The 18013-nt window shown below is 38.5% G+C and overlaps 1 protein-coding gene across 1 annotated transcript in view; it reads left to right on the forward strand.

Moving 5' to 3' along the window:
• LOC125894114 (voltage-dependent calcium channel subunit alpha-2/delta-2-like) overlaps positions 1 to 18013 on the forward strand; it is a 67509-nt gene that overhangs the window by 40686 nt on the left and 8810 nt on the right. Inside the window, exons 10-27 of the mRNA XM_049585310.1 lie at positions 3883 to 3982; positions 4094 to 4255; positions 4384 to 4494; positions 4620 to 4698; positions 9636 to 9685; positions 9871 to 9960; positions 10092 to 10157; positions 12113 to 12187; positions 12287 to 12361; positions 12557 to 12628; positions 12834 to 12905; positions 14717 to 14778; positions 14925 to 15001; positions 15092 to 15152; positions 15237 to 15334; positions 16192 to 16282; positions 16434 to 16496; positions 17076 to 17179. Coding sequence (XP_049441267.1) covers positions 3883 to 3982; positions 4094 to 4255; positions 4384 to 4494; positions 4620 to 4698; positions 9636 to 9685; positions 9871 to 9960; positions 10092 to 10157; positions 12113 to 12187; positions 12287 to 12361; positions 12557 to 12628; positions 12834 to 12905; positions 14717 to 14778; positions 14925 to 15001; positions 15092 to 15152; positions 15237 to 15334; positions 16192 to 16282; positions 16434 to 16496; positions 17076 to 17179 — 1508 coding nt within the window. The remainder of the gene's footprint in view (positions 1 to 3882; positions 3983 to 4093; positions 4256 to 4383; positions 4495 to 4619; positions 4699 to 9635; positions 9686 to 9870; positions 9961 to 10091; positions 10158 to 12112; positions 12188 to 12286; positions 12362 to 12556; positions 12629 to 12833; positions 12906 to 14716; positions 14779 to 14924; positions 15002 to 15091; positions 15153 to 15236; positions 15335 to 16191; positions 16283 to 16433; positions 16497 to 17075; positions 17180 to 18013) is intronic.

The following is an 18013-nucleotide window of genomic DNA, read 5'->3' on the forward strand; positions in this document are numbered from 1 at the left end:
ACCCACCAATATTTGCCAAATGTGGACATGTATGCAATTACCTAAAATCACTAAGAATACTTTAATACTCTAACGTTTACCTCAAATTATGGAAGCTAACTTTGTTAGCGGCGATTTAGCAAGGCAAAGCCGGGTGCAGCCTTCAGTCAGGTTGCCAGTATAGGTGGGTGTGCGTAGTGTCCTCTGGCTACTTCAATCTGATCCACCCCTTGCTCCTTCACAGCTCCACCCTCTTGTCCAAATATTTGCATGTCTGGTTGCAAAAATCCAAAATGGCAAGGGCCAAAATTCCAAACCTCGGAGCCTCAAAGCAGCAGTCAACAAACCAATGGATGACGTCACAATGGCTACGTCCATTATTTTTACAGTCTGTGATACCCACTTCCTCCTCAGCAACCTACCCATCTACTTAGTACAACCCCCTCATCAACTGCCACTACACCACTGGAGCATGCACGCAGGAGACTTAGAACCGAGTGCGGCTAACTTCTGGTTTAGTGCTCTGCTAATGTGAATGGCGGAAAAAATGATTTAATTGCGCTGCTCTTCTGGACTTTGGAACTGGTGTCTGACCGTTCAAAAAATGTATCCACTGATTTACAGACGTTTCTTTCACAATGTAAGTCTACCGAATGGAGTCTTTTTGGGCCCCAATGGCATTACGTAAAGGATGGTGTATTTCCACTTTTGGCCCAAATGTAAAATCGGCTGTAAAGCCTGGTGCTGCTTCTTGGGGCTTGATAGGGAATGGGAATCATGGATTGTCGAACTGTTGCTTTAAGCTTAAACTTAATCAGACCAAGTGTTACATCTTGTTTCTGTGCTAGATCAGATAGTAGAGTGTGTTTGCTGAGTGTGGTCAAATTAAATTCTGAGGTCGAGTGCAGCAGCCTGTTGTAGCCTCTGTTCTGTCCCCATGATGGCTGCTATTCATTGTGGTGGTAATAGTGGTTCATTGGCACTCTTTGCAAGGTTAATCCTATTACTGGGCCGAATGAGGAAAATTTTAGCATAGCCCTCAGAAATGACCTTTAATAAATGTGGTTCATCACATGTACATGAAGATGGTCACTGTATTCAAGTACAAATGAGTAATGATAATAATAATATTAATACATTTTATTTAAAAAGACGCCTTTCAAAACACCCAAGGTCACCGTACAAAGCATAAAATAACATACGTGAACAAAGGAAAATATCTAACTCCATGTGATGTGTTTTATTAATTTAATTTCATTGCATTAGTTTTCACACATTGTAAAGAAATACTGCTGAATCTATGTTTATTCATTCAGACAGTATTTAAAGACATCAGTGTATGTGTACTAAACGGTGTTTGTCCATATTTTCACTGGGGTTGCATTAGGGTTTTTTCTTTGCTTTCAGTTTTAGCAGCACAGCTGAATATTGAGTTTGGGAGAAAACAAACTGTACATTGTTATGTTCCTCAGCGGACTGCAAAGTATGGCAGACGGAAATACAAACAAATAGCTGCTAACAAGGATTTATCAATGCTGATTGATTACTGCAGCAGGAGAAATTATGTCTGTGATCGAACATCTGGAGGAAGTACGTGCCGAGTTTTCAGCACTGCTGAAGACTTTGGTCACACGCTCAGAGGACAGAGCGTGCACTGAAACTGTTAATTATACACCTATTGGACTTTCTGCATCATTCTGAGGGGATTTTACTGTTCAACCAATGATCTTTTTGTTGTGCAAATATTACCTCACGTAGTAAACATGGAGGGGACTGCAGGAGGCGCAAGAACAAGTCTAGGTTTTCTCATACTTTGGAAAAGGATGACAAATTGATGGAGCTGTTGAGTGAACAAGACGAGAAATTTTAATCCTTTTTCCTCTCATTCCCACGGCCTTCTTCTACTAAAACAGTGCAGCTAAGCAACAGAAGCTGGTAACACGTTGAGGCGAAAAAATCCATAATGTAAAGTTTATAATACAGTTTGTAGATTATGTTGATGCCTAATTAACAAGAATACTGTCGACATACAAGGCCTTTTATCTTGTGTTTCAGGAATGATGTGCTTTTTGTGGACATGTAAGGAATTGTTAATATTTGTCAAAGTGAGGGCTTAATATTTTTCACCAGGGGCAGGATAGGAAATAATTTCCATCTAGGGTAACACTTTACTTAAAGGTATCTACATAAGGGTGACATGACACTGTCATAATTATGACATGACACTGTCATAAACTTGTCATAAACATTATGTACATGTCATAAACATTTATGCCTGCTGTCATTAAGTGTTATTCAGTTTTTGTTGACATTGTTTGGGTTGTCTTGATTATGACAACTTGACATTAGCCAAGATGACATTACAGATACAGAAGTTGTCTTTGTCATGACAAGTTGACATTAAATTTTTTTGGGATGTCATTATGACAACTTGACATTAGCCAGGATGACATTACCAGAAGATGCCTTTGTATCAATCATTATGTCAACTTGTCATAAACACAAAAAGAGGTGCATTTCTTGTTAATGTCAAGTTGTTATGACAAAGACATCCTCTGGTAATGTCATCCTGGTTAATGTCAAGTTGTCATTATAAGGACATCCCAAACAAATCTAATGTCAACTTGTCATGACAAAGACAACTTCTGGTAATGTCACTTTAATTAATGTCAACTTGCCATAATCAAGACAACCCAGACAATATCAACTTGTCATTACAAAAACTGAATGACACTTAATGACAGCAGTCATAAACGTTTATTACATGTATATAATGTTTATGACAGTGTCATGTCATAGTTATGACAGTGTCATCATGTCACCCTTATGTAGATACCTTCAAGTAAATTGTTACAGAATCGAGCTATAGGTTTGAAACCAGTGACCCTGCAAGATCACCAGTCTGCAAAATCTTATAATGTGTGACAAAAAACTCACACTGTCTTTAGATGTGTCAAGTCAGGTTAATAGAGCACAGAGAGAGATCAGATAAAAACAGAGGCACGATGAATAAGTAAATAAATAAGATAATATAAGTAAATTAATAAAAGCAGACATTACCTTAAAAAAATCACAGCACAGACAACAAAATATAATACAGTCAACTAAAAAACAGAGTGTGGTCATGGTCGAGCATGTCATCATAATGATTATTAAAAGGCAAAAGGGCTTTGTTTTAAAGGTATCGATGGAGGGGTCAATTTAGGGCCAATGACTGAAAATGCTCGATCACCTCTGTTTTTAGCAGGGTGCGTGGAATGGAGAACAGTAATTGGTCACTAGATGTGAGAGGGTGTCAGACTTAAGTCTTTTAAAAGTCTTTTCAAAGTCTTCTAGGGCAATGGTTCCCAACTGGTGGGTCGCAGTGGGTTGTGGGTCCATTCTGAATGGATCATAAGTGACTCATGAATGTGTGAACTTTATAAAAAAAAAACACACACTTTGTTTTTAGCACAGTGAATTTCTGGCACAGAGCTTTAATTTTGAAGTGCTGTTTTGCAAAGTAGAGTGAGTGACTAACACACAGCTACTTGACAGAGACAGCAGTCTAGCTTGATGACATGGCCAAACACAAGTATGGCACTGAATGTATTAAACTGTGTGGACCTTGAACTAATGACTAAGGAGAAATCTGAACCCTGTGGCTGGACCAGTTGGGAACCACTTGTCTAGTTTACTGTAATTTTGCACAAATTTTGTGCCCCTATTTAGCAGCATGTTATCCATATCAACTGCAGCTGGGCTCATATACTGTGCACCTTCAGTTTTGTCACGTACTCTGCTAAACTGACTCGTGCTGCATAATTTTGCAGACCTTTATCTAAAATGATCTTTTTGCATGTGTTTGCCTCTGTCGCCATGTATTTATCTGAGCATGTAATTGGGACATGTGTGTTTCCTCAGGAGCGGCAGTGTCAGTGGCCTCACCCTGAAGCTCATCAAAGCGTCAGTGATGGAAATGCTGGACACTTTGTCTGATGATGACTACGTCAACGTGGCGAGGGTCAGTATCTGCTGCAACAACATCTATCTGTCTGTGACTTTGTTTCACTTGTTTCCTAAACTTCAGTCTTCACATATTTAAGCCCAGACTGTGTCCTCTGCTGTGTTCCAGTTTAACGAGAAGGCAGAAGCCGTGGTTCCCTGCTTCAAACATCTCGTCCAGGCTAACGTGCGCAACAAAAAGATCTTCAAGGATGCAGTGCAGCAGATGCAGGCGAAAGGCACCACCGACTACAAGTCTGGATTTCATTTTGCCTTCAACCAGCTGTTAAATGTAAGTCACATATTGATTTACTTCGACCGGGCATTAAGTCAATACGAATGTCTCGACACACTGTTTTACTGTATTGACCAACCCGACTGCTCACCCTCATTCGTCTCCCTTTGAAATGCATTTTTCAGAAGACGAATGTTCCCCGGGCCAACTGCAATAAAATAATCATGCTGTTTACTGATGGAGGGGAGGACAGAGCTCAGGATGTCTTCATGCAATACAACTGGCCCAACAAAACGGTTGGTTTCTTTTGATCATAACAAACACAGTTCAGTTACAGCCAGCATTTGGGAAAGGATGCACTGTGGTGTCTTTATCCCTTTGAAGACTTTTTATTTATTTTCCTCTCTTTATTCCTCTGAAGGTTCGAGTTTTCACCTTTTCTGTGGGTCAGCACAACTATGATGTCACACCTTTACAGTGGATCGCATGCACCAATAAAGGTGAGCTGAATTGTCTGTGATTTATTCAATTTATGTAGAGCGGTGGGCTTCAGCCTTTTTTGTCTGATGCACACTCACAGCTGTTCATTGGTACCATCAGTCATGTTCTAAATATATCAACAGCTTATTAACTGGATGTTATTTAACACTGTTAATCACGCCAAACTGGATATTGTTACTCTATTTTTATAATACAGTTGAATTGTCAGTGACTACATTTAAATTCACACTTATATTCCTGACATGATAATATTCTGAATTTAATAGCAGTCATGTAAACAGCATATTCTACGTGGATATTTTGAATTAGGCTGCCTTCTGAATTTATCATTTTCAGATGACGTGGGATATGCTGATGTTATTTGAATTTTAGAACCTTTTCTTTTTTTACATGTATGCAGCACATTCTGAATATGTGTCTCAGCTGTGGTTTTTACTGCAGTTTGCAACGCACAGCCTCTTGTCTATTTACGGTCAGCTTTGTGCATTGTCATAGATATGTTATATACAAGCAACTCCCCAACAGTTTGCACGGCAGTTGTAAAGATGCATGTCCAAAAGAAAAGCCCACATTTCTGGTCTGAAGGAGAAAGACTTGGATATTAACAGGTTTCTTGATAGGCATAAATATTGCAACGCCAACCTTTTCAAGAAGGTGGTTGAAGGAATTAAAGAAGAGGGCTGTGTTCGCACGGTTGGACAAGTCTGCCATACTATCATGATGCAAAGATGCAAAACAGCACAAGGAACTACAGCTGTTCCACTTCTCCATATTTTGATGTGATAGCTAACATGTATTGGCACATTAAGCAGAGCATGCACAGCTGCATATAAACAGGAGTATTAGTAGGATACTCATTTTCATTAGCCATGTAAGCAGCTTTACAGGAATATTGTCTTTTTTGGAATAAGGGCTAAAAGCTGAATATATTGTGCATGTAAATGTAGTCAGTGTTTAAGTTGCTTTGGTTTGCATTTGTAGGTCTTGTTTTAATTTAAGGACAGAAGCTGGACATTTCAGCCAATTATCTATTACTTTAAGCTACAGTTCAGTCATTACTTTTAACCTTTTCACCACTTATCTAATAGTTTTACCTAAATTTTGGTCAACTTCTAAACTTGCTTACAAAGTAGTTTTCACACACTCAGGTGGATGGGCATCTTACTGGTTATTGAATTTACTTATAAGTACTCACTGCAGAAGATTAATAAAATCTTTTGCAAAATGGAGTCGTCACGTTATAAAGAATTGATACCATAGTTAAAAAAACAGCACAGTTACAACAGAAGTTAAGACTACAGTCTGTAGTTGACTTGCAATACTGCACAATGGGAATAAAAGCTTATTATTCTTACTTTTTGTCCTGTGTCCACACAGGATTGTTGTTATAACAGTGAAACACTGACTGACTGAGCATTTTACTGCATATCGAGTTCTTTTACTTTCAGTTCTTACAGTAATTTCAATGATAATTTTTACATGCTTTTACTTAAATGAGGTCTGGAATGCAGGACCGCTGTTTGTAGTGAAGTATTTTTAAGATGTGAACACTTTTTATGCTCACTGCTACAGCTATATAGGCCTGGACCCATTTTTATTGGCTAAAGAATATTAGTTGCCATGTTATTTCATACAAGGAATTTGGGGACATTGTTTTCCATCAGACTGGGTCTACTGCCATACTGTTAATGAGGAGGCAGTTATGTGAGCTAACCTGCACTAAATACTTCAGTTGTTCAAATTCAACAAAACTCAATAATGTCGTATACTCGAGTTTAGTTTAGTAGTTCGCTGCAGTCATTGTATTATTTTCTTTTCTTATAGAGGTATAAAAAAGATCTTAAAATTTGTTATATTTGTACTTAAAATGTGCAGAAACCTTGATTGTTAAAAGTTGGACATTAAAACTTTTGTTCCTAATGGCTGTGCTGTCCTACATCAACAGTAAATTGATCACATCAACTTTTATCCAGGCATATATCTTAAAATGCATTGCTATAGTCGCCCCACTCAGTCTGTACTTAAGGAGAGTTGTCTGCTGTATGTTTATTAATCAATGCCGAGACAGAGGAACAAATAAATAAATGACTGAGTCTAATGTACAGCACAGTGCACTGACCAGACTAATGGGCCTTCCTGTCAGATCTGTGAGCAGACCAGAGTTGGTGTTTGCTCACGCAGAGGTCACTTTTGCTCGTGTAGATCAGAGTTGCTCGCAGCCGAGAGTTGACAGTGATTGTCCCGGGAGAACTCATGTTCGTGAGGGTGGTTTCTTGTTCGTGCAGAGATGGTGACTTAGTGGCACCCAGAATACTTGTGCACAAGAGTTGGCTTTTGTTCATGCAGAGCTGTTTCCTTTTTAGTGCAGGTTATTTTTTTATTCTGATGTAATAGCCTGGATTTAAACAGAGGGAGAACAAGATGTATCTGTGTATGAGTTGATGTAACACAAAATGGTCATCATGATTATCTCCATTGAATTATGTGAGGCCTCTGTGAGGCACTTTGTAAAACTGTCGTATGAAAAGTGCCATATAAATAAAGTTGATTTGATTTGATTTGATTATGTTTTTACCTATTAGAGCAACATCATGTTCAGCAGTGAAGATGACCCTAGTATTCATCAGTGTTGTATGGACAGACAACTGGAGTTGCATTAGATGAATTCACTTATTATTAATCCAAAGAAGACACAAGAAATAATTATCGGTCTTCCAGTGAACTCATATCCTCCATCAGTTAATGTCCATTACACACAGATTGAACAATTTTCCCCGTATCAATATTTGGGCATTTGTGTGGATGCTGCTTTATCCTGGAGTGCACATATAGATTTTATTTGTAGCAGATACAACAATGCATTTACTTTCTCAGGAGACTGAGGTCATGGGGAGCAAATAAACAAATCATATTATTGCTTTTCCAATATATAATTCAGGGTGTTATGCACTATGGAATCAGTGCATGGTTCATTTGTCTCTCTGTTCGTCTTAAAGCTAGACTGCTACAGATCTGCTCAAAGATTGTGAGTCAAGTGCTTGAGTCGAGTTTCCAAACTGCGATTACTAAAATATTATTGACTCTGGCAAGTAATATTACGTCTGATCTCTTTGTTATTGAACAATATCAGCCTTTGCCATCACATAGGCAAGACTGATTGGGTTATGCAACTCTTTTTCACCTCAGTCTGCCAGCCTATTAAATCAGAGTATGGCTTCTGAGTAGCCTCAGTGTACCTGGGCCCAGCATTGTGATGTTGCGTCGACAACAATTACTTCCAGGTAGACAAATGGCAATCAGAGAGATATGTGAAATCAGCAAACCTGTTTGTTTCTGCTGTCATCTAAAGCCACAGCTATAACATTTATAGATATATAGTCAAACACTGTGGTCTTACTTCTCTGACACTTAAGCTGTGCTTGTTCTCTGCACTGTGTTGTTTTGCTAGCATCTCTGATAAACTAAATTTGCAGCCATGGAAGCTATGTTATGTGCTGCTGTGGATGGGGGTCGCTGCAAAACATATTAAGCTACCCCCAAAAAATCCATATCCGTTCAGGTGTAGCCTATATTTGGAATATTTTCACTGCTCTACCCGTTCACACTACCTAACTGAGGCAGCAATAGACCAGCAAATACAGTTTGGCGAAGTACAATTAGTGTTTTTGTCAGTGGAGTATGGTAAAGCTGTGAAAATATTCTAAATATAGCATATATCTTTTAGGTGAGCTTTTTTTAGGCTTCGAAAAACTAATCAGTTGAGACAGTGTTTGCTAAGCAGCCCTTCATTTTATGTACGTGATGCAGGGTTTTCCACCCGGAAGTTATTGTAAACAAACTTTGTCATCTGGTGTATATGGAATTATTAATTTGTTGCATCGACTTTTTGTTATGTCTGATGTAATTTTTTAGTGTTTGTGGTGTTTTTTTGTTGTTTTTTTTTGTTCGGTTAAATGTTGTTTTTTATTTTTGTATTTATGTGAAATATTTGATGTCCTGTGACTCAAATCGAACTCAAGAAATTTTTCTTACAATAAAATAAAATTATGTAAACAATGAACTTTACAGCTACATGTACTCCACATATTATGAATAATGTGATTTTATGAAGTGCATAAATCATACATTCTGTGTTACTGATTATTGAATATTATAGTATAGTATTTAGCACCTTATGAGACCAGACTTATTAAATCTAGTATACATATTAATAGTTGTTTATTTAAAAAATAATTATTTAAATTTTTTAGTTAATTAATCTATTTGTCATTGTCAGTTAACATGTAATTGATCTGCTAGTATTTTGATAACTGAGAAATTAAAAACATTTTTTCACAAAATTGCAAAACATTACCAAGCCCCAGTTTATTGATTGTGTATTAACTGAATATTTTTGGATTTTAGACTGTTGGTTGGACAAAAAATAAGACACCTGAATACATTTTTGACATTTTATAGCATAATGTATACTACATAATGAAAAGAGTAATTGAGAAAATATTTAGCAGATATTTTTTAAATGAATACAGTCATTAGTTGAAGCTCTGTTGCAGCAAAGCATGATGGGAAACAAGGTTCTTTTTTATTTTAAAAAGGAAACTCACACAGAAATAGTTTCTCTATAAATCATCTTCAGATAGAAATGAGGTTTCAGGTTCAACAGGAGCTTTTATTTTGGACTTTCAGGTGATTTAATGGTTTTGACTGAACTGTACAAACAGATTCATCAGTTTTAAAGCTCGGCAGTGCTCATCTCTAAGCTTCCTATCTGTGGGAGTTAAGTGGCTGAGTCACTGGTCTAGTAACATCTAGTAAAATCTGGAATATTTATGAGCTCCACTTGTATTTTTTTCTGATACCATTGCTCACACACACACTCTCTCTTCCTCTCTCTTTCTCTCTCTGTGTTTGTCTTTTTTTCTCTGTCACTTGCCAGGTTACTATTTTGAGATCCGTTCCATCTGTGCTATAAGGATTAACACCCAGGTGGGTTTGTCTAGTGCCTCTGACACAGCTGATCCCCGCTCACTGTTTCAAATTCTCCTTGTGGAGCTCACTCACTCTCTGGAAACGTCTACCTCCATTTGTTTGCACACCCATTCTCCCCGTGGCCTGATGTTGTTGGTTGTTTTGCCGCTGCAGCCGGTCACGTATCTCTTTTGTTTTGTCAGGAGTACCTCGACGTGCTGGGGCGCCCCATGGTGCTGGCAGGCAGCGATGCCAAGCAGGTTCAGTGGACCAATGTGTATCAGGATGCTTTGGTGAGACTGCATGACCTCGTCGGCCATATGTGATTAAATATAGTAAATGCACCAAACATGCATTAAATACACATTGAAATAAACAAGCTCATAATTTACATGATTTGGGACTTTGTCTTTGGACTCTGTAGGGTCTTGGCATGGTAGTCACTGGGACTTTGCCTGTGTTTAATCTTACCATGGATGGAAACTCACAGGTAACAAAGCTGGTTATTATATGACAGTGTCATTACGTTTGCACGTTGCAAATTATGGTCATTCTTCTTTTCATTTTTTTAAAGACAGAATTTAACTCTGTTGTTTTATATCATGGAAATGACCACTTTTAAAGGACTAGTTTGACATTTTGGGAAACATGCTTATTTGCTTTATTACCAAGAGTTAGATGAGGTGATCAATACCATTCTCATGACTATACGGTAAATATGAACATAGTGTTAGAAGCACAGAAATGAACATCCGCATTCAAATCAACATTGCAGGATGGTCAGAGCAGCTGCCATTTTTTTATGTGTACTCCTCCCACTGCAACCTTTGTAGCAGGCTGACTTCTGTCTAAACAAACCGATGTGCAGCAAGTTACAAACACACCGAGGTGAGGTTTTGCAGTAGCAACCAAACAAGCAGTGGAGTGGTGATGTTATGTTGTCAAATAAGCATCTACTACCCTGTTTCTTTTGGTGCCATTAATTATTATGTTTGTTAAAACATGATGTACTGAAGCTGCCTCCAGAGAGTAGTGAGAGCTGCTGCTCAGTGGACAGCTGCTCAGCCTGCAGCTAGGGGCATAACGTCAGAGAGACTGTGGGGATAACCAGCATGTAGAGTCCCCATACTGTTCTTCATCAGACTCTGTGAATTAAGGGTTTATTTTGGTGGGTCTTATTTTAAGTGTGTTTGACAGAAAATCTTGGTTTGGTGTCGGTTGTATTTTTCTGTCTAATAAGGAAAATAAAAATAGGCAAAACTAGTAACTAATAACAATCATCATTCTAGTTTGTACCAGGCAAATGATAATGAAAAAAGGTTCAAGTTCATTTCTACTTGTTGTATTTCTATGGTTAGAAGAGGGTTAGCTTAGCTTAACAAAGACTGGAAGCAGAGGGACTTTGCTAGCCTGGCTCTGTCCTAAGGTAGCAAAATCTGCCTACCAGCATTTTTACAGCTTATGACAGCATAAATTGTAGGTTAAAAAAAATTAGGCCGTAAATTTCTGAGAAAAAAACTTGGACACTCTCCGACGTTAAAGTGAAACAAACTTATATTCTCCAAGACTGAAGTCATAAATTTACAAGAAAAAACTTACAAGTGGCGTAGTGTAAACAGTGACAAGTCCATTATTCTTATTCTTATGTTGGAAGGTAGGTGTGATGGATGAATGGGTCACCTCTTCTCTTGGAGCTGCAGTGATTCACAGTTGTTTAAAAACCTGTGTTATGACTATTGCACTATCAATGACTGCTTGACCCATTCATCCTCCACGACTTCCTCCCTACATGAACCAGGTCCAGGTCCAGTGGCCAACCAGCATGTATAAAATAACTCTCCACGCTAGCAGACATCAGTAGTCTGTATTGCTAAAGAGCTCCATGTTTAAAAAAAAAAAATCTTACCTTGTGTAACAAGTTTGTTTTGGTCTCACTCCCTCTCGATTTTAGCTGATTGTTTACTTTCCTCACTACCATTTCTCTTCTTGTGCTCTGAGCTGAGCTGCCAGTCAGAGTGATTTCATTCACCAATGATCTCTGTCATTGCTGACACCAGTTCGACATGCTGAATCGGCCCCAAAAAAAAAGAAGTCAGTGAGGGCCAATGGTGCAGGACACACTACACCAACCGTGGCGACGGATGCTCACCAGCAGCCCAACACTGACTGACAGCTGACTGTCAGTTTGGTGTGTCAGGGCCTTAAATTCAACATGATTTGGTGTAACAGCTGGATATGTACCTTGACTATTTCTTGGCTTGGCGCATTAACTTCTTTGTGCTAAGCTAACCTGCTTCTGGCTCTAGCTACTTACTGTATTAACCAGACAGACATGAGAGCAGTATCCGCTGTATCTTCTATATATCATCCAGAGAGCAAATAAGCATTTTTCCCAAAATGTAAAACTATTCCTTTTAACCAGCTGTATGTATTTTGTCCAACCAGAATCAGCTGATATTAGGTGTCATGGGAGTCGACGTGCATCTTGACGAGATAAAGCGACTAACACCACGCTACAATGTATGTGCATCTCATTAGCACCATCATTAGTCACATTTTGTTCTTGTGGTGGAGAGGACAGACTAACACACTGCTACTTCTTGCTTTTATCATTAACAGCTTGGAGCCAATGGGTACATATTTGCCATCGACCCAAATGGATATCTTCTGCTTCACCCTAATCTTCTGCCAAAGGTGGTGTATATTTAACTTCCCTAATAAACTATTTTACTGCACGTTGGAGGGAAGAGGAGGCATATAGAGAATACAGGCCCCTTGTGGTTTAAAAATTTGATTGTTTATATGTAGTTTAGATAAGTATGATGCTGATTTGCCTGCTCTGCATGCGATGTTAATGTAAATGGATTTTTCTCATTCGACTCCTCTCAGCTGGTGAACCTGCCAGAGCCTGTGACGCTGGACTTCCTGGATGCAGAGGTGGAGGACAACAATAAAGAAGAGGTGAGCATGTAGTACCAAGTAAGAATGAAAAGCTTCTAGTTTTAGGCCTTGTTGTTGTTGTTTGAAATTATTACTGGGCTAGTGAACAACATTATCTGCCTCAGGATTACCTGCCGAATGTGTAACTGAAGGCCCCATGTACAGTAACATGTTTTCATAATGTTTCTGTCAAAAAAAAAAAAAGTTTTGTTTTTTCATTTTCTAGATCCGGCGACAAATGATTGATGGAAGACCAGGTGAAATGCAGATCAAAACTCTCATCAAGTCAATTGATGAGGCAAGTAAAATCTCTCTCTGAAGAGTTTCACATATTTCAGCTCTTTAATCTGAATGTAGCCGTCATGTACTGTAGAGCTCACATATTTTATGGTCAGCTCTAATCTGGAGTATGATGAATATGTTTAAAGAACATTATGTATCTGTTTTACAACCTGTTTCTTATTTGAACTATACATTTGGTTACCATTAAATTTTACTGATTGGTTTTTATTGTAGGTCCTTTTTTGACTGTAGCTTGGCTGCTAAAAAGTGGCAGGTTTGGAGAGGCTGTCTCGTGTTATTGAAAGGGAGGGTTCAGATTTTTTTAAAAATGGTGTTATATGAGGTACTTAACTATAGTCAGTGTATTACATACAGTAGATAGCAGTTTGCATGCCCCCAGTTTGGAGAAACAGACAGGATAACTGCCACCAAAGCTAAGCAATGTACTGCTGTGGATGGAGGCAGCAGCAAAATGTATTTAGGCACATAAAAAAGGCCTACCAAAAAAATCTATTTAGATTTTTTTCTAATTGATAATTTTCAGTGTTCACTATGTATTTATTTCCAAATAAGTAAAGTGTAAGTAAAGAACTTTTTAAAGGCCCAAATTGTATTTTTGCCCTATATAGTGTTTTTGACCACATACATTGAATCTGAGTAAATTTCATATTTGATTTTTTTTTTTTTTGTTTTTAGTTAAACTGTTATCATCTTTTTGAAAAACTCAGATCCAGATTACAATATCCATTTAGGAGCAGCTCTTTGTACTGATTTTAGCTGGAAAATAGTAATAATAATAATAATAATAATGATAAACTTTATTTATATAGGACTTTGTACTTTAAGAGGCTTTAAGAAGTGACTTACAGATAAAAGTGAACTCAGGCCATAAACTCTGTGAAAACACATTTTTAAAACTGTGTTTTTAAGAGGGATTTAAAAGAGGATCAGGAACTCGCCAGTCTGATCTCCTCAGGGAGGTTGTTCCAGAGAGTGGGGGCCCGATCAGAAAAGGTCCTTGGTTTTCAGCCTAGATTGCTGAATGGCCAGCAGAGGCTTGGCTGAAGACCTCAGGTTACAACCATGCATATACTCAGAAACTCAGAAGATCTGAGATGTGCTTAGGTGCAAGTCCAAAGCGGGCCTTAAAGGTTATCTAATATCTTAAAATCGATTGTAAAATTTACTGGAAGCCAGTGAAGAGAAGCTAAAATATGTGCTCTCTTGTTTTGGTTTCGGTGAGGAGTCTGGCTGCTGAATTTTGGACAAGCTGTAATTAGTGTAAACTCTGTTGACTCAGACGTGTGCACAGAGTTACAGTTGTCCAAACGAGAGTAAATAAAAGCCAAATGACAGTTTCTAGAGTTTTACGAGATCAAATTGAACTCATCTTAGAGAGGCTCTTGAGCTGCAGAAAACAAGACTGGACAACTGTGTTAACATCCTTGTTTATGCTAAGGTTATTATCAAAGATGATGGCAAGTTGCAGGCTATACTTTTCTTGACCTGCTTGCTTTCATGTTAACAAAAAATATTGGTATAAGAAAACTGTAACAGTGTCAGAAAACATTAATTTTTCTGATGTTGTCTGGTGTTAGCCCCTGTATTAAAGTGTTCATAACATATTCCTGTCATAAGTCGAATTTTCATGTTTAGTCCTTTGAATTAAGCTCCCCTGAGGATTGTATTCTGAGTAAACTGTTACGTCCTCAGGTCCAAACACCTCACAAAAACCATATTTCACACATTATGTAAAGTAAAAGCAGGAAACTGTAGCTCGTTTGCTTTAGTTGACTGAAGTGTCCTCAAATGTCTCCTCTACTGTAGCAATACATCGATGAGGTGTACAGGAGCTACACCTGGACTCCTATCAACGGCACAGATTACAGGTGAGCAGCTACAATGTTGTGAATCAAAAATAACAACCAACCAGCTGTAGCCTGACGAGAACTGCACGCACAGATGGATTCACTCTCCCTTCCTCTATGTGTTTCCTCATTCATCTGTCTCCCTGTTGGGCTGCTGCCACCTGCAGTCTCGGTCTGGTACTACCACCCTACAATGAGTTCTACATCCAGGCGGACCTGAGTGATGTGATGCTGCAGCTCCAGTGTGAGTACAGAGGCAGAGCTTTCAAGGTCCTGTGTTTATTAAGATTCAGAGATAAGATGAAAAAGCTAACATCACTGCCTCTTGTTACAGATATGCAGTCATTGCTGCCCAGCTCCTTTGAATCCTCAGGACATGTGTTTCTGGCTCCAAGGTGACTACCATCTCTCCTCCCCCTCGTGTTTCTGTCTGTTAGTAAATGGAAAAGTCTGATTAATTCTGACCTCTGTTTCTCCAGGGAATACTGCAAACGTCTGCATCTGTCTGACAACAACACCCAGTTTTTGCAGAACTTCCTCTCCCTTATGTTGGACATTTCCCCAGAATCTGATGAGTGTGAGTATCTTAACAGCAAACTGTTGTTTACAGTATTTGCCACTGCTGCAGATACACACATGAGGCAATATTCTTCAAACGGGAGAGACAGGTGAATGAAGAAAAGACAATAGTTTAATACAGATTACGGGTGAACACATTAACAGATAATGATGATCAAGATTTGTGTGAAAGTCTTTGGCATTTAGACTCTACAGGTAGATTTTGTAATCAATGAGTGTCTGTCCTGAGCAACAGCAAGATAAATCCCCCCGTGGTGTCCAGACACAGGTGGAGGTGGTTGATGACTCTGCTGAGACTGATGAGGTTGATGAAGGTGATGAATTTGTGAAGACGAGGCAGTGGTGGGGAGGTGGAGGGTGCGCCAACCTGCAGCATGAACATACTAAAGGCACACAGAGATTCAAATTTATAACAAGAAGGAGCAAGATGATAGGCTGACAATGAAGGTGTAAGGGTTGATAGCTAACCTTATCCTCCACCTGCCACTGTGGCTGATTGATTCACCAGCCACTCAGTAGATTACAATTGTTTTTTTGGCTGGTGAGTGAAGAAAATCTGGCAGCCACTTGACTATTTTACCTGCATTTGGCTGGTGGCAGGTGCTAATTTCTAACTGTGGAAGGTGTGCTGCTGTGTGATTGGTCAGATGAGATCAGCTGACAGAACAGCTGATATCTTAATTGACAATGAAAGCAAGGAATTAGGAGAGAGCATGCCTGCGAGAAGTGAATGGCAGAGAGTGTGAGAAATAAATTAGAGGCCTAAACATGCAACAGTATAGTCTTCCTAACTGAACTTTTGCCAGAAATTAATTTGTTTTTTTGTTTTTTGTTTGTTTGTTTGTTTAATCTCAGGTGACCAAGGCCTCATCCACAACCTAATTTTGGATTCCAGGATTATCGGGCAGCTGGCTTCTCGTGTTTGGAAGAACAAGGACCTGAATGCGTGAGTCAGCTTGTTTGTTGCTTTTCACACCATCCACCATGGTGAAGACTTTATTTCATAGAAAGACACTTTGTGCAAATTAACATCAATCTGCTTCAGAGTGTCAGAGTTAAAACAAACTGAGCTGGCTAAGTAAAAACTGTTTTTACAGGTACGGCTTCCTGGCTGTGTTTGCGTCCACCGATGGAGGAATAACACGGGTTTTTCCCAACGTGTGAGTAAGATTAATGTACTTACTGAAGCAGATAATTACACCTATTTGGTAACACTTTATAATAACCATCATTAATAATTGTTATTATAATTATACCATTTATATGTTGATACAGAAACTGAAATGATTAAACTTTAGTTAACAGTTATTTTACTGTTAACAAACAATGAAATATTAACTAATAATGTTTACTAATTATCAGTAATACCATAATTTATGGTCATTTAACAGTTTATTGTTGCACACTTTATAACATTTTATATACTATATTAAGTAATATTTTGTTTTTAAACAATCTGTAAACATTTAGATGCCGTAATAAAGTTAAAGTAATTGATGATTATAATACCATGTTAAATGATCAATTGATTACGTGTACTGCAGCTATAAACATTGCAGCTTTATAATGACCACCCAAATAATATTTATAGATGCACTACACAGTATTTATTTACCATTTAACAACAATGTGTTGTAATCATCAGTTACAGCTTAATAAGAGTCATCTAATAATGATTAATCTCACGTATACTCTGTTTATAAACTGTTTGTTAAATGGTTTGTGTTGTGTCTGTGCAGAGCTGCTGATCTTTGGGATGAGGATCCTGAACCCTTCAATTCAAATTACTACAGACGGAGTCTTGACAACAAAGGCTACATGTTCAGAGCTCCATCGAGATCCTGTGAGTAACTGTGACAACACATTTTAAAGTAGCTTCAGTCAAGATATTTACAATAACAATGGATCAAATGACTGTGTGTATGTGTGAGAGGTCTGTGGATATTCTCATTTATCCAGGTCAATTCCATTTTGGCAACAATTAAATCGTAGGCCTACGATTTAATTGTTGCCAAAATGTATGTGTGAGAGGGGTCACTCATAGTGATCAACATGCAGAGAGTTATCTCCCATCTCTGCAGTTAGCTTAAAGGGACAGTTGGCAGTGATACAGGTGGCGGATTTAATTCAGTAGACAGAAAATAGTTCCTACATGAAGCTGCCCACAACAAGGTCTGTGGATTATCTTGAGTAACAGGGTCATGATTTCTGGAAAGAGACATTGCTGTTGACAAGCAAGTTAGGTTACCTGGTGCCTCTAAATTGTCCGTAGGTGTGAGTGGGAGTGTGAATGGTTGTCTGTCTCTGTCTCGGCTGGGATAGGCTCCAGCCCCCCGCGACCCCTAACAAGATAAGCGGTTACTGAAAATAAATGAGTGAATAAAGCATTATAGGATCTTTCAGCTCATTGTTTTGGTTTTACAAACCACTTTACCACTAACTTTACTTTTTGTCTCAAACTCACAGCATCGTTTTTGGTTGCAGCAGGCAAAAAAGCTCTGAAAACACACTGTACACTACTTGTTTAGTGAAGACGAAACAGAACTGAAAGAGAGTAAATATTGAACTTACGCTCATCAGGTGACCAGGAACACGACTCCAAATAAATAATGGTGTTGCTGTGTAACTGCTAAATGTGTAACTAAGCAACTGTGTGCTAACAAGCTCACCGGATCAG

The sequence above is a fragment of the Epinephelus fuscoguttatus genome, linkage group LG1, assembly GCF_011397635.1.
Source record: "Epinephelus fuscoguttatus linkage group LG1, E.fuscoguttatus.final_Chr_v1".
Lineage (NCBI taxonomy): Eukaryota > Metazoa > Chordata > Actinopteri > Perciformes > Serranidae > Epinephelus > Epinephelus fuscoguttatus.